The 17,029-nt window shown below is 38.9% G+C and overlaps 1 protein-coding gene across 1 annotated transcript in view; it reads right to left on the bottom strand.

Moving 5' to 3' along the window:
- Window positions 1-1,374: 1,374 nt before the first annotated feature.
- Window positions 1,375-17,029, bottom strand: part of LOC140925038 (NLR family CARD domain-containing protein 4-like) — a 22,412-nt gene continuing 6,757 nt past the window's right edge. The window contains exons 5-6 of the mRNA XM_073374998.1: window positions 5,995-9,083; window positions 1,375-2,873 (exon numbers count right to left, since the gene is read on the bottom strand). Of these exons, the coding sequence (XP_073231099.1) occupies window positions 2,787-2,873; window positions 5,995-9,083 (3,176 nt within the window). The 3' untranslated portion in view covers window positions 1,375-2,786. The remainder of the gene's footprint in view (window positions 2,874-5,994; window positions 9,084-17,029) is intronic.

The raw sequence follows: 17,029 nt of genomic DNA, 5'->3' as shown, positions 1-17,029 counted from the left end.
TCATATTCACCATATTCAGTTACACAATGCTGAGTTGCGCGCCAGCTCATTTCATAAAACTGAGAAACTTGTGCTGCATCTAAATGCATTCTAAATATTGCCACAGCTACGTAAATCAGCATTAATATCAAAATAAACGCACTGAACTGTTATTAGTCACTGCTAATGAAGAGTACAGGCAAAAAATTTACTCTAAACCTGAATCTGAATTCAGAAAGCTACCGTAGTTTTATATTTTGCAAATCTAAACTTGCATGTAGGAATAATCCCATCTGCCTCACTTCAATAAAAAACATAGATTTGAAATGTAGAATCATAAATACGTCTCCGTATTACTTTAGAGGTAAATTATGTAGTTTAAAACGCAAGTTCATCGTATTGTACAATGTTGATTTGTTTGCCAATTCAAGGAATCCACATTTTCCTGACACCATTACAGATAAAATCACTCTGTACTTGAAAGCGCGCGTGTATACTGTCCTAGCGAGACAGATCAACAAATCGTACGACCATAGACATATCAACAAATACACTGAGCTGTTACTAGTCATTGCTAATGAACAGTTCATAAAGTCGTGCTCTTTAGCTCATGTTCGTCATATTGTACAATACCAAAGTGTTTGCGAGTTCAAGTAATTAGAATTTCTGTACAAACTGTAAACAGCTGCTCTGCATTTGGAAACCTGTATCTTGCCTAAGTTAAACGGCTTACAAAAAGGAAAAACGGAGTAATATCACCAAACACACTGGACTGTTATTAGTCACTACTAATGAACAGTCAACTGCACCAAGTGATACAAGGGTAAGACTCACCATGGGTACCCTGAGGACGTCGTTTTCATCACGTCGCGCGTTTTCCATCAAATCGTCGGTTGTTGCTGCAACCACTGCACAGCATAGCTAGCACGACCCGAACAATGAATCTATACAGACTATAGAACATTGAGTTTTGAACCATAATATGAAACAGCAAAATTTTCTTGTGTTCATTCGAAAACGTTGCAGGGTAGAAAGCTGTACAATAAACTAAATCTAAACACGTTTAGGTTGAGTTACAAACCAGGAGCCCATTTCTTTTGGGGCGTACCCGAGGGGGACCCCCCACACAAAAAAGTGACGGGGATGCTCGTCGTTTCGCTTAGGGGTAGGAATTGCGAATTTTGATCTCACTTAGCGTGGCCAAGACGAAAAGCCAATATTTTTCCCATACAGATATCAGTTAGGGTAAGATGGGTTCATTCTCTTAGGGCGGTGCGACCATACTTTGTTGAAGTACAGTCTCCTTAAGCGCTTCAATTCTATTTTTTCCGACGAGCATTCCCGTCCCTATTATATGGGAGCCACCCCACCCCCCCCCCCCCCCCCCGGGTCGGATGGTATTTAGTAAACGTCCCGAGAGTGCGTTACTCAGGCGTTCCGCTTATTTTTAGATTTCTTTTCCCCAGAATTCACTTTGTTCAAGGAAGATAGCACCATCTAGGACGGCAGTTGTTGTTGAAGCCTCATTGGTCCTTACACGTTTCTTCAAACAAATGAACACAGTAAACTCTCGTCGGCTGACAATTCGTTGATCTCATGCGCCATTACTGGAAATTCTACTCTGCTCTCATTAGGGCTATTTATAAGTGGAAAAATAAGACGCGACTTTCGACACGTCTTATCGAAGAACAGGTGTTAGGGGCTATTCTTAGATAAGACGCGTGTTAGCTAAATTTGAAACCAAATGTGTCGTTTATACGGGATAGTTTGCCTCTTATTTAGGACGCGTCTTATATAAGACGGGTCCTATTAACACGCTGTGACCCAGGCCTCAAATGAGTGATGGACTCCTGATGTTAATGGGTTCCTGGTTTTACCCATGATAGTATACGCATCACATGCAGTGTGTACGCTAAGAAGTACAAAAATCTCTTGATCTAGTCCAACCTAATCTGGGTATCCATGTGTTTTGGATAACTCCGTATTTAGATCCCTCGTGATGTGAGTTTTTCCGTTACTTCAGGTCAGTGTTACGGGTATCCCCTAGTACCCTACCGGGATACTAACATCCCTTGTTATTTGGGTTGTTTTTTCATGGCACTATCCGTCGCAACGTACCCTGGGTAGCAAGCGTGATCCGTGCAAACACCGTGCCCGCCCAGATTATGCCTCCCGCTCAAGCTCCTCGCAGTATTTTGTACCTTGGACAGGAATTCCGGCAAAAAAATGGCCTCGTGTGATTGTTAAAAGGTTGCCTTATGTGATTAGTTTGCAGACAAAAAGAGACTGCATGCACTCGTAAATGTTGCATATATACTAGTGCAAGTTTTGAAGATCTATTAGTGAGCTGGTGTTCGACCGTTGTGAAATAAAAACTGTCTTTCTCCAATTCAATTCCACTATTTTTAAGGACATCGCAACGAACTGAAATAACAAGAACATCATAAAGAAGTCAAGTTGTAGAGCCGGTTTCAGTGGTTGTAGAAGGACTAAGGTAAGATCAGTTTTTTCACCCCGCACATCACCAGGGATTTTGAGCGCAGGGGTTCAAACTATGGGGATACTTAAACTAGGGAAACAACCAAAATGCGAGAAACTTAGGATACATAGGGATATTAGGGGGTATACGAAATGCGAGGATACTTAAATTCGAGGTTTACCCGAAATACAGGATACTAAAACTAGAGGGATATCAAAGGGATGTTTTAAATACGGGAATACCTAAATGATTGTCGCACAGGTGGTTGTAGTTCAGTTAGTATCCAGGTCTCTTCAGGCTTTTGGTGTGGTAAGCAGGATTCCCTTTTTCACTCTTCGGCAAATGTGGCTCCCTTTTCTTGAAGTTCTTCCTTTGTGAGTAGGCGATATAAATGCGGCCCATCGAAACAGCTGGCCTAATAAAGAAGACAAGAAGCAACAGATTAAAAATAAAGTAGAGTTAGTTCGTTTGTGATCGTGAAAATGGTAGCTATGATTGTTTTGCGAAAACAATGGTGTGTCTCTAATTCCGGGGTCCGACAAATATTAGGCCCGGACGCCCGGGACAACTTCGGACAAGTTGAAAGGAATGCCGGGAAGTGTTTTATTTCCAGAAAAAGCCCGCCGGGCCGTAGCATTTGACTTACGAGCAATTTTGCGCAATAAATTATAGATATCCAAGTATTTAACGTTTATCTTGAGTAATTCCCATCGAAGCCTTTCGAAATGCAATAAATACGTATCACTTTTTTTTACTTTTCGATCGCCATTTTACATCTCTTCGTGAGTTTCATACCCAGTACTTTCCCGGGTAAACCTCTGAAGGCCTCGCTGCTATACCCCTGATAACATCCTGATAACAAACGAAGGAGATTTTTGTCTGATTGGCTGTTTGATTTTGTAGTGTTCAGTCTCCTCTCCGCGCGCAATTGAGCTATTTTGAATGCTTCAGTGTAACCGTATCAACAATCTACTGCTTATCCTAAATTAAGACTATTTTTCCTGAGAAATTGGGTATCGCTGTACATTATTGAAAACGACAACCGCTGCACACAGCTGAGTCGATCCTCATACTATAGATTCACTTTTCTTTGTCTTTCCTTCCGACATCTGTTGCAAAATAAACAAATTGTTAAAGTACCATGAACATCAACTCACCAAACGTTTGAGGAAAGACTCGCGGGTTTCAAGGTTTCTAAAGATAATGAAGCTCGTCGAATACCGAATAGCTAAGAAATGCCACGAATTTCACGATTGTTGTAGATGGTTGCATCATCATTATCTACAAGGTTGTCATGTGCGATTCTACTTCACGAAAAAGCCTTTAACTCTGACGACTTGATTCTAAAAGTGTTATAAGTTATTGATTCTTAAAAAAAAGCTTTCACTTGAGCCAATAGTTACAAAACTTAAGTCGTGGTCTTCATACATTCATGTAACTATTATAACTGTGAAAGGCCAGTCTGCATGAGATATACAGTCATACAGTTTGCACGTGAAAGTGGTGGACTTTACGCCCTTCGTGGTTCGTACGTGAGGGAATGTGATTCAGCAAACAGGATTAAAAATAACTAATGCACACAATTTGTACGTGAAGGTGTTGGACCTTGTCCCTTTTACAACTCGTACGTAAAATAACGCAAATTGTTTACTAGAAATATTTGCTCCAACGATTTTAAGAAATCACCTCGGCTTTAAAATATCTGCAATTAAATTATGCTTTATGCAACATTACGGTTGATAGCCTAACATTTACTTTCTTCCAAGAAGATTATCAAACTGGCGAAAGATATTTCTACTCATATCATGTTATTCTACTCAATAAAACAATGAGTAATTATTTCGTCAACTAGCTTCTTCCCATTTAATTCCCTGACGTTACTGTTTCTTCTTAAATTACGCATCTTTACTAAATAAAATACGTTTCAATAACTATAATGACTCTTAAGCAGCAAGCGTGTTTCATGTTGTTCACCTAATTCATATTTTTTTTGCTGGTACGAAAAAGGTCTGTTGAAGTTTTTAAGCGAGAGAATAAAGCTTGTTTACAGGATTAACTGTACTCGCCTTGCTTTTCAAACTTCTACAACCACAATTTATAGGCCGCATACTCCAGAATTAAGGTCCATATCTAAATTTCAATTATTGTTTCATTGGAGGAACTTTGAAAAATATATGATCTTTTACACTCTACCTTGAAGCAGGTAAAACAGCACTCAAAAATTATAAAATAAGTGCATTGTACCGTTCGCGATAGCTGAATTAGGTCATAAATGTCTTGAAGCAGCACCCACACTAAAATATGGACCCTTAAACAGCTCCATCACTGTACTCAGCGTTTCAATCATAAAGATATTTCAATGTTATGCTTCTAAACACCTTTAGCCGTAATAAAAGACGAAAAATTTGTGAAGAATCAAGATGGCGGTCTCAACGTGCCCTTGTTTGTCCTTAAGCCGAGTGAATGTCATGAAAGATGCCAAAATCTCATTGGTTCTTATAGGCATCAATTCATAGTATCTTCAACCTTATTGGCTCCTGCAACAGAAATCCGAAAACACAAAGCCACAGAGATACATACGCTCAAACCACTGACATATGAGCTATTTTTTCAAAAAAGCTCAAAAATGAAGTCAAAACTTTAAAGTGCAATGTATTTTCATCCTGACCATCTAATGCCAAATACATTTAATTTAAATAATTTCAGTGCACTAATATAGCAGTCGTTAACAGAACGTGAGTTTGATATTGAAATCCATTTTAGTCCACTGACGTAGTAATATTATTGATGGAGTATGATTTTTGCAATCTATTTCCACCCCTGCAGGACATCAAAAGACAGACAAAATACATTAGCAATTGTGGTGACGACTGGACCACTATTCGACAAGTTTTCGTTTACAAAAATGTGTCTTTTTTAGTATACAGTCGACTCCCGATAATTCGAACGTTCAAGGGAAATCGAAAAAAGTTCGAGTTATCGGGAGTTTGAAGCAAATAACCGGAAGTAAGGAAATAAGGAAATGGATGGGGAGGGAATGCAATTAAGCAACAAAGTATACAGGAATGGACACTGAATTTGAACTGGAGTGACGAAAAAGTAAAGACAAAGAATTTACTCGGTTGTTTTGAAATAAATTCAATGTCTCGGACTTCAGTACACGTTTTTTTCCCGACTTGCCACGCGCTTATAACATGGTTTGAGTTATCGAGGGTAAAATTGTATAGAAATGATCTGAAGGGAAGCAAAAATTACTTCGAGTTAGCGGGAGGTTCGAGTTATCGAGGGTTCGAGTTACCGAGGGTAAAATTACAGTAAATGTAGGAAGGAAATCCAGGGGAAATTGACTTTGGTTCGAGTTAGCGCGAGGTTCGAGTTAGTGAGGGTTCGAGTTATCGGGAGTCAACTGTATATAAGAATGGCGACACAGCCCCTTTGAAGAACGGTTTCATTTCGTCTACCAGGAAGTTCCTGGGTATTACGAGCATTAATAATTGGAAAATAAAATAAAAGCACATTACAAAACAGCAACTCACATGATAATCTGAGGCAAAGTTCATGTTCCTTTCATTTGCTAAAGTACACAGCTCAGTGGCTTCTTTCTTTGTAAGTTGAACCTCAGTGAGATGGAGAACAGGAAGCTGAGGACTACTTCTGAAACACTTGATCAGTTCAGTCACTCCGTGGCCAAGCTGATTTTTGCGAAGCCAAAGGAATGCCAGTTCTGGTACGTAGACGAGTTCATGGGCTAAAGCTGTGACTTCGTCTTCACCCATCTGTGTATCATCCAGGTATAGCTGTTCCAGATAAGGTACACTGTGCAGGTGTGTGGCTAGCTCACTTATCCCGTGACCGAGTGGGTTGTCCGATAAGTGAAGTTCACTCACCCGAGTCACATACTTTAAACTATGGGCTAAAGCTATAACTCCCTCTTGACCCATCTTTGTATCATTCAGTTTTAGACGTGTCAGATAAGATACACTGTACAGTTGTTCGGCAAGCACACTAATCCCGTGACCGAGTGGGTTCTTTGATAAGTCAAGATCACTTAACTGAGTCACATACTTTAAACTATGGGCTAAAGCTGTGACTTCCTCTTTACCCATCTGTGTATCCCTCAGGTGCAGCTCTTTCAGATGAGGTACACTTTGCAGGTGTTTGGCAAGCTCACTTACTCCGTGACCGAGTGAGTTGTATGATAAGTCAAGTTCCCTCAACCGAGTCACATACTTTAAACTATGGGCTAAAGCTGTAACTCCCTCTTCACCCATCTTTGTTTCATCCAGGTTTAGCTGTTTCAGATAAGGTACACTGTGCAGGTGTTTGGCAAGCTCACTTATTCCGTGACCGAGTGGGTTGCATGATAAGTCAAGTTCACTCAACCGAGTCACATGCTTTAAACTATGGGCTAAAGCTGCGACTCCCTCTTCACCCATCTGTGTATCAAGCAGGTAAAACTTTTCTAGATGAAGTACACTGTGCAGGTGTTTGGCAAGCTCACTTATCCCGTGACCGAGTGGGTCACGTGATAACCTCAGTAAGCGCAACTCACCAACATACTTTAAATTAGTGGCAAGCAAGTGGCATTCTTGATTCCCCATACCAACCTGAAATAAAGCGAGCTCAGATAGTTGAGGCACATGGTGAAGATTATTCAGTAAACTGACAAGTTCACTTGTTGGGCCCCGAATTGTAATCTCTCTCAAATATGACAGAGAGTGTATCAGAGTCTGGTCAGATGTTTTCTCAATCAAATGCAAAGAACTGCTGGCATCATGATTCTGTGACACGTGATCAGGCTCTTGAAGAGAAGACTTTGGTGCTGATATTAATGATCTCAGCTGTTCTATTAACTTAAGGCGAGTTCTACAGAACACTAATCGATGTCCAACATTCTTAATGAAAAACTCGTCAGGATCTGGAACGTGGTACATATTCACAGATGTTACGTCACCATAACATGTCACAACAACAGTGTCCAAATCCGACATGACAGAGAACATTTGAGCACGCTCAACTTCAGAAATAGATATCCTTGAAGGCCGATCTTTAAAAAAAAATACACAATCTGGCTTAAGGAAACTTGTTGATCTCAAACAGTGTTCTCTAACAACTGTAGGCAGGTGTTTTTGATGAACATTCATCATTATAACACCGTTAACGCTTTGTAGAAAAGAAGAATAGACAGCTTGCCTTTCTGATGCAGGGCAGGAAAGGAACAATCCGAGACTGATATAATAAAACTCTTCTTGTTCTTCAGTGAGCTCCTCAATAGAGGGCTTTTCACCGTAGTTGTAACCTGTCAGACCGTCTTTCTCTCCTATCATCTTCAGATGGCGAAAAACAGCAACGGCAGCTTCTGATGACAACTCAGACACAAATTTGAAAACTTCAAGAAGCTCCTTGAACCGTTTGATTGAGTCGACTTTAGACAGACTTTTGAAGGTCTCCTTGGCATTTTTTAAATCACGAACTAAAAACGAGGCGGAAAGGAATTCTTGTACCGATTTATGGAGAAAGAACGCCAGTTTCAAAGGACGAGGAGAGTTTAAAAGATTTGAAGGCTGTAGAAAGCCAAAACTGATAAACTTCTCAAGGAATAACCGAATGTCCTGAGGCATGTTGCTGAGCTTGAAATATAGACAATCATTTAAAAGTGCCTGCCAGGCAAGTTCCCCCAACTTTGCAAGGTCTTCTTTGTATTCATCTATGCATCTAAATGCCTCATCTGAGGTTTTGGCAGTGACGTGATCAAGCAGCGTCTGACAAAAACTGTTGTACACATCTGCGCGGGATGTTGATGGTCCTTGATAATCATAAACCTTCCAGCTTAGTACCAGCATCAACAGGAGAAGTGGTATTTCAGCTAAACTCCAAAGGTTTTGCTTTGTCAAGAAAGTGATGAACTTGTCCACTTCTGTTTGATCGCGAAGAAACTTAAGAGCAAATTTTTTAACTTGCCACTGATCAAACCCATTAATTTCAAACTGAGCATGACTTCCTGGTCTTAACTCATCGTTTTTCAGCGGTCGAGTTGTCACAAGAAGAGTACAATCTCTCAACAGACTGCCTTTCCAAATCTGATGAACTGGCGATGATTTTTCGGCGCTGTATTCATCATAGCCGTCTAAAATAAGTAGGACTTTCTGTTGGTTACGAAGGATGTAATCATACAACTGGCCAATCATCATAGGGTCATCAGCAGACAACAGTTCGGCCTTTTGTAGCATGTCACAGAAATCTTGCCTGTTGCAAACATCTCGGAGCTTGATTAAAAGTACAACAACAAATTTCTCTAGGCTTTCTTTGTTACCACGTGACCAGTCCACGACGAGTTTCTTAGTGAATGTCGACTTTCCTATTCCTGGTCTTCCGTACACTACAATTCTCTTAGGAATTAGGTGATGACCATGACTCGCAAATATCTCGCTGTAATCTTTAATCTTTTCTTTTGTTGTTCCAGCAAGTGTTCTGTCGTCTCTCAGCAGTGTTAACTGGACATACACCTCATCAATATCCATGGTATTATCCCGGTCCCAAGGAGAAATCATTAACTGGCTAGCGGTACTGTTGTAAAATGAGCAAAGCTGATTTTGACTCCACTCCAAAAAAGCATTTGCAGCATCTGTTTATAAAAAAAGTACATCTCTTTAAACTTAAGAACGAATGCCGCTAAGGATTGAGCAAAATTGGAAATGGTCAAACAAAACCTTCCCTCATACTTTGTGTGTAGTTAGTACTTCAGACGAAACTACTCACTGTGGCATTTGTTTGACTTCTAACAAAAACCTGCACTGGGCATCAGGCGGGAGGGGGGGGGGGGGGGGAGTTTGGGCCATGAGTGAAATTACATTTTTTGGGACAATTTTCTCCTTGAAAATTGGTGTTTTGTCAGGTGAATAGTTCTGAAAGAAGACTAACAGTTAAAGATCTGTTTACATGATAGCAAAATATCATCCTTCCTCTCAATAAAAATGTTATCAATTTTTCTCTAGGTCCCCCCCTGACGGCCCCTGTTCATTGTCATTTAAAAGGGGGGGCAAACGTTTTTTGACAAGGCTTAAAAATAGACACTTCTGAACACATTTTTTTCTTACTAGCCCTCCGATTTAGATCAAAATTGAAACAGGATGTAAATATTTCACCCTTTGTGAACCATTTCATGCTCAAAAACCCGAGGGCACTCGATACATTTTTACATGCCAATTAAATGAAAATGTATACCTGAGACAACATAGTAAGTTTTCGCAACTTTTGTTCGCCGCTATCTTTCTTTTAAATAATGTCATTGGGGCGGTGTTAAGCAAGAACGTTGGATGGTTTCTATAGATTGCATTCCTTTACGTTTTACAGTCAGTTATCGAGCAGATTAACGATTTTTGGTTTAAAAAAACAGGCATCGTGTGGTTGGCGGTTAATTTATGCAAATTACTACCCGCGATATAACTTGGCAGGAAAATCTAATTCGACGTTTTCCAGCAAAATAAATCGCTTCGATGGGATTATTAATAGATAACTGACACATTACATACCATTAACAAAGCAATCAATGCGAGAAATATTTCAGAGCCAAAGTCAAATCACTCACAAGTCACGGTTCGTTTAGGTCTCATCCACCATGTAGTAATGCATGTCGTCGCATTCAAATCCCTTCCATCATCTTCAGTGCATATCTACAAAGTTTCCTTTCACACTGACACCCTGCCAAATTACTGCAGCTGCTTATGATGGGCAGAAACATATTTTTCCTTACCGTGCATGAGAAAGGTACCACAGTAAAAACCCGCGTATAAGAACCTAGGTTTTTCCAAGTTAGCCTAAACAGGTTCTTATATAAATGGTATTTAGTGTAAAATTAGGCTAACTAGGTTCTTAATTAGGTTCTTAACTTTTGTTCAAGAAATAAAGCTGAATTTTTAAATGATCTGGTGTTTAATGTCCAAAAACAGTATTCTTGGAGGCTTCGTTAAGCAAAATACTATACTATTTTAATCTGATTCTGTTACAATCAAACCTATGGTACTGTAACCTTCACTATAATTGTCAATAAATCTTGCTTAATTCTATATATTTTTTTCTTTTTTGAAAATAAGAACCTGTTTTAGGATTTTAGCCTAAAATGGTTCTTATGTGAAGGGTGCTTAAAAATGAAATTTTAGCCTAACAGGTTCTTAAATGTTAGGTTCTTATACGCGGGTTTTTACTGTATGTTGGATTCTCTTACATGTCCAACACACTGTCTTCAAGGTAATGTATCTTAGTCACGCAATGTGTCACGCCACAAGCGCAGCACTGATTTTATAATTCTTCCTTCCTCTACATAAATATTAGAATCTTCATAAATTTGTGTAAGTTTCATTAAGCAAAAAATCAGAAAAACAGTGTACCCAATCCTATGTAGATTTAGAAAGAGTGCCATTTGATCTATTCGCGTTGGGCCGCTTGCTGATCAAAAATGAAAAGTTTCTCAGCCGACTTGTCTTCCTGAATTTGTATGAAGGCCTTGCTCCCAAAGAGAACAAGTCAACAAGGCGAAATTGAATTACCACCGGAGTCGACGAAACTGTAGTCTGAGTCAGATGTTTGGCGGCACTATCGTTTTTCGTGTCATGCAAGGTGGGAGACTAAGTGGGAGACGCTTATTTAGTCGCACATCAGTTTACATTTTTTTATTCTAACTTTGTGGGATTATTTGACGCAGAGGGCCAGTCACACAATAAGGTTTACGCTCTTCATCGTTTTATGCTTGGGATCTACTGTTAGTATGACTGTGAGCTGGTCCCGTAAGGGGAAGCGGGTTTTGCCAAATCCCCGGCACCATAAACAATTTGTGTAAATAAAGGAGACTGGGCACTATAACTATGCTTCGCTTGCAAAGCGACTTGCAAAGCAGATATTTCCTATAACCACTGCACCAAAGTTGTTCCTCAAGTAACCTACAAGCTTTATTCTTAATGTCAATTTAGGGAGCATGAAAAAATTCTGAAATGCTAACGATTTGTTTAGTTAAGCTCATTTCAATTCTGTTTAAGGTGGCCCGTTCCTATTTATATGCGTGTTGGTTATGTTTTTGATTCGCGTTTTTCAGAATGAACGATTCAACCGATTTCTACGATTTTTTGCATCCTTAATAAATAATGATAGAACTTTAAGAAAATGTTACTTATTTTCTTATAGGTTTAAAAACTTTTGAGATATCGGCATATAGTTAAAACCTCATTTTTACGAAAAATGAAAAATTACTTCGAAATCCCACGACAGATTTTTCTCTAACTTCAGCAAATAAGCCTCAGAGCTCTCTAGTTTTATGTCTGCAAGTTTAAAGGCAATGTTGAGGCCTCAAATGTAATAAATGACCCTAAACGTAATAAAGGTCCTAAGTGTAAACACCTTTAGCAGTAATAAAAGACGTAAAAAGTCTGAAAATCAAGATGACGGATTCTAAGTGCCCTTGTTTGGCCTTAAGCAATATCATTAACGCTTAGATGCCAAAATCTGATTGGTTCTTACGCATCAACTCATAGTACCTTCAACCTTATTGGCCCCTGCAACAAACATCCGAACATACAAAGCCACAAAGATACATACGCTCAAACCACTGACATATGACCTATTTTTTCAACATAGGCACGTTAAACGTGCATGAGCTATTTTGAATGCCTCAGTGTAACTTTAATGCTTCGGTGTAACCTTACCAAGAGTGATGAATCTACCTTTTTCATCCTAAATGTAGACTGGGTTTTTGTGCGAAATTGGGTATTGCGGTACATAAATGAAAACGCGAAACGCTCAGCTGAGTCGATCCTCGAGCTATATATTCACTTTCCTCTGTCTTTCCCTGTTACATCTGGTGCAAGTTAAACAAATTGTTAAAGTAAAATAAATTTCTACTCACCAAACGTTGATTATAAGGAAAACTCTAAAGTTTCCCCAGAGTTTCTTAAGCCAAAATGTGACTCATCGAATACTGAATAGTTACGAAATACCAGGATTTTTATCATTGTGGTAGATGGTTGCATCATCATAATTCACGAGGTTTTCACGTGCGATTCTACTCAGTGAAACAGTCTTTAACTCCGACAACTTATTTCTTCATGTTTTAAAAGTTATTGCAAGACAAGAGCCTTTTTTAAGGCCTTAGTTACAAAACGAAACAGGTCTTCAGACGTCCAAGTTACTATTTATTATTGTGAAAAGCCAATCTGCATGCGATGTACTGTCACACAGCTGGCACGTGAAAGTGTTGGACTTTGCCCCCTTTCGTGGTTCGTACGTGAGGGAATTCGAGTTATCACACAGTAAACTAGTAAACAGAATTATAAAAATAACTCATGCACACAATTTGCACGTGAAGATGTTGGCCTTTAGCCCTTTCACAATTCGTACGTAAAAAAAGAGGCAAATTGTTTACTACAAAATTTTCTCAAACGATTTTAAGAAATCACCTCGGCTTCATTACAACATCTGCAATTAAACTATGTTTCATGCAACGTCAAGGTTGATAGACTAAAATTTATTAACATTTGTGAAACAGTCTTCAACTCCGACAACTTATTTCTTCACGTTTTAAAAGCTACTGCTTCTTAAAAGACAAGAGCCTTTTTTAAGGCATTGGTTACTAAACGAAACAGGTCTTCATACGTCCAAGTTACTATTTATTATTGTGAAAAGCCAATCTACATGAGATGTACTGTCACACAGCTGGCACGTGAAGGTGTTGGACTTTGCCCCCTTTCGTGGTTCGTACGTGAGGGAATTCGAGTACTACAAAATTTTCTCAAATGATTTTAAGAAATCACCTCGGCTTTATTACAACGTCTGCAATTAAATTATGTTTCATGCAACGTCAAGGTTGATAGCCTAACATTTATTAACTTCCAAGAAAATTATCAAACTGCCGAAACTCAATAAAACAGTATCTAAATATTGTGTCAACTAGCTTCTTCCAATTTTATTCCCTAACGCTACTGTTTCTACTTAAGTTACGCATCTTTACTAAATAAAACACGTTTCAGTAACTATAATACTTAGTATGCAGGAAGGATGTATCATGTTGTTCACTTATTATTCCTTTTTTTTTCTTTTGCCAGAATGAAAAAGGTCTGTTGAACTTTGTAAGCGAGAGAATAATATTTTTAAAACTTGTTTACAGGATTAACAATACTCGGTACAGCTTTCAAAAAACTAAGCTGCCTTTTAAACTTCTAAAACCACATCTTATAGGGCGCATTCTTTCGAATTAAAGTCTATATCTAAATATCAATTATTGCTTCATTGGAAGAGCTTTGAAAATATATGATCTTTTATACTCTACCCAGTTGTAGCAGGTGAAACAGGACTCATACTGACGTGCGTTGTACCGATAGCCGAATTAGGTCAGAAATGCCTTGAAACAGCACCCACACTAAAATATGAACCCTTAAACAGCTGCATCACTGTACACAGCGTTTGAATCATGAAGATATTTAATGTAATTCTTCCAAACACCTGTAGCCGTAATAAAAGACGAAAAAGTTGTGAAGAATCAAGATGGCGGTCTCACAGTGCCCTTCTTCGACCTTTAGCAACGCCATGTTTAAATAGATGCCAAGATCTCATTGGTTCCTGAGCATCAACTCATAGTACCTTCAACCTTACTGGCTCTTGCAACAAACATCCGAACACACAAAAATACAAAGTTACAAAGATACAAAGATACAAAGCCACAAAGCCACAAAGATACATACGTTCACACCACTGACATATGAGCTATTTTTTCAAAATAGCTCAAAAATAGCTCAATAATGGTGTCCAGGGTAGCGCTTAGGACGTGACACATTGTGTGACTAAGAAACGTTACCTTGAACAGTCTGCTGGAAAATTGCAAGACAATCCAACAGAACACTACTTTTTATATTTTTCTTCCGCGGTGAAGAAAATTACGTCTTTCTATAGGCAGCTGCAGTAAATTGGTAGGTTGTCAAAGTGAAAGGAAACTTAGAGGTGTGCATTGAAGATGGGAAGATGAACGAAGGAGCTTCGATCAACGCAACGACATGCATGGATGAGATCTAACCGTGACTTGTGAGTGATTTGACTTTGGCTCTGAAATGTTTCTCGCATTGATTGCTTTGTTAATGGTATGTTATGTGTCAGTTATCTATTAATAATCCCATCGAAGCGATTTATTTTGCTGGAAAACGTCGAATTAGATTTTCCTTCCAAGTTACATCGCGGGTAGTAATTTGCATAAATTAACCGCCAACCACTGCCACGATGCCTGTTTTTGTAAACCAAAAATCGTTAATCTGCTCGATAACTGACTGTAAAACGTAAAGGAATGCAATCTATAGGAACCATCCAACGTTCTTGCTTAACACCGCCCCAATGACATTATTTAAAAGAAAGATAGCGGCGAACAAAAGTTGCGAAAATTTACTATTTTGTCTCAGGTATACATTTTCATTTGATTGGCATGCAAAAATGTATCGAGTGCCCGCGGTTTTTAAGCATGAAATGGTTCACAAAGGGTGAAATATTTACATCCTGTTTCAATTTTGATCTAAATCGGAGGGCTACTGAAGCAAGAAAAAAATGTGTTCAAAAATGTCTATTTTTTAAGCCTTGTCAAAACACGTTTCCCCCTTGTAAATCTGACAATGAGTATAGTATGGGTATCGTTTCCCGGAGTAGTCAATCGATAAAAATCGATAGCAATCAATTCATTTTTATCGACTGATAACGGAAATCGGTGAAAATCGATAAACTAAATTGCTGTGTCAAATCGATATTATCGATTTTTCATGATTTTACCGATTTATAACGCTAAGTCCGACATTGTTGTTTTTTGGCATAAGTTAAATAGTACAGCTGAGAAAACACATCCACGAGTAACAACTGATCAACAAACATAAAATTAAGAAATGTGGAAACTATTACAGACCCAAGATTCTCTCTAAAACCGTGACCCTTTTGAAGATAATAACAGAAACGGTTCGGTTTATTTACATTCGCAGTTCTCGCAAGCAAGTACCTCGAGAAATACAACCTTAGAGAAAAGATTTCCCAGCCTCAAGTTCAGACACCCTCTAGAGGCAAATGGATACCTGAAATTCAGGCTAAAAGATTTCTCTGTATAGCTTTTCACCATTTTCCGGCGTTATCAATCGATAAAATCACTTGATCGCTAACGATTTTTATCGATTTCGATTTTTATCTATTGGCTACTACGGGAAGTAACTACACGCGGAACTGAGGTTTATTTTGAAAGGGCGGCAGATCTAAATCGTGAAAAACTGGGAAAATAAAAAAACCGGGTCAATATCGGCCATCCAAGGAAGACTTTAAAGCGGGTTTTAAAGAAAAGGTAAGGCTTTTTTAAACTTTTTTTTTAAAGTGGTAATAAATTGTTGATCCTCAGACTCCCAACTGCAATTCAGTTGTCAACAAATTCATTGTTTGCATGAAATCAGTTTTTATTTTTGGATGTACAGAAGAACAGATGCATCTTCCGATACAAATCGATGGAATCGGTAAAATCTAGATAAATCGATAAACGAAACGAGTGTGTCATCGATTTCTACCGATTGATCGATACAATCGATATCAATCAAATCAGATTTACCGATTTTTATCGATTTATCGATTTATAAATCGATACCGATTTTTATCGATTGACTACTCCGGGCGTTTCAGGCCGGACACCAAACTGAACGTCCGGTTGTTCAAAATGTAACGTCCGGTACTTATCACACGAAATATTTTTTTTAACTGTGAAACTCTTTCTTTTCTTCCTTTTTTTTTCATTTATTAATCAAAGATAGATTTGACCCTTACTTTACCAATTAACCACTTTCGGTCCAGGGAACGCAGGAAATTGCATTTAGAGAGCCCAGTTTAAAAATTTCCTGGGGGAGCATGTCTTCCGATCCCCCTTGAAGTTCGTGTTTCCGGCACTCGACGTTCGCGCCTGCGGTACGAACGGTGTAAGTCCGCCAGCTGAACCTTTGCATCCGAAACTTCCCAATGCTACCGAAAAGCCTGTCTACCCCCTTGCGCTTGCGGGCAATAAATCCCCGGAGGTTTTTATTCCCATACGGGCGCTCGACGATCTCTTGAGGTAATTCCCTGGTTTTGCACTGCGAATCACCTAGTGCGCATACTTGAACATTTGTAGTTCAAATGTTTTTAACTTTACTAATAACTCTACCCTCCTCAAAGGTGTTTGTCTTGAAACTCGCCCAGTTCCCTCGCAAAAAATGATTATTTGAAGCCGAAATTGTCCCTGTGCTGTCGTTTTGCAATGAAACGAAAACTGTGACACCCCCCCCCCCCCCGCCCCCACACTTTTTACTCGTTATAGCTACATAAAAAAATAGATTTTAAGGAGAAAAAAATCTGGATAGTAGAAGTTGTATTTTTTTAGATATGAATTACGCGAATTTATGCATTTAGAGCCAAAGGGAAGTACGAAATAATGTTAAAGCTGTTCATTTCTCTGTCTTTTTTCAAGGTCGGGTAATTTTAGGTCACTTGCCTGGAAAAATATAGCCCTGGCAAACAAACGGGATTAATGTTCATAGTTCATAGGTT

Source organism: Porites lutea, chromosome 14, assembly GCF_958299795.1.
Source record: "Porites lutea chromosome 14, jaPorLute2.1, whole genome shotgun sequence".
Classification (NCBI taxonomy): Eukaryota; Metazoa; Cnidaria; class Anthozoa; order Scleractinia; family Poritidae; genus Porites; species Porites lutea.
The sequence above is the reverse complement of the archived record's forward strand: the minus strand, read 5'-3'. Positions and strand labels throughout refer to the sequence as shown.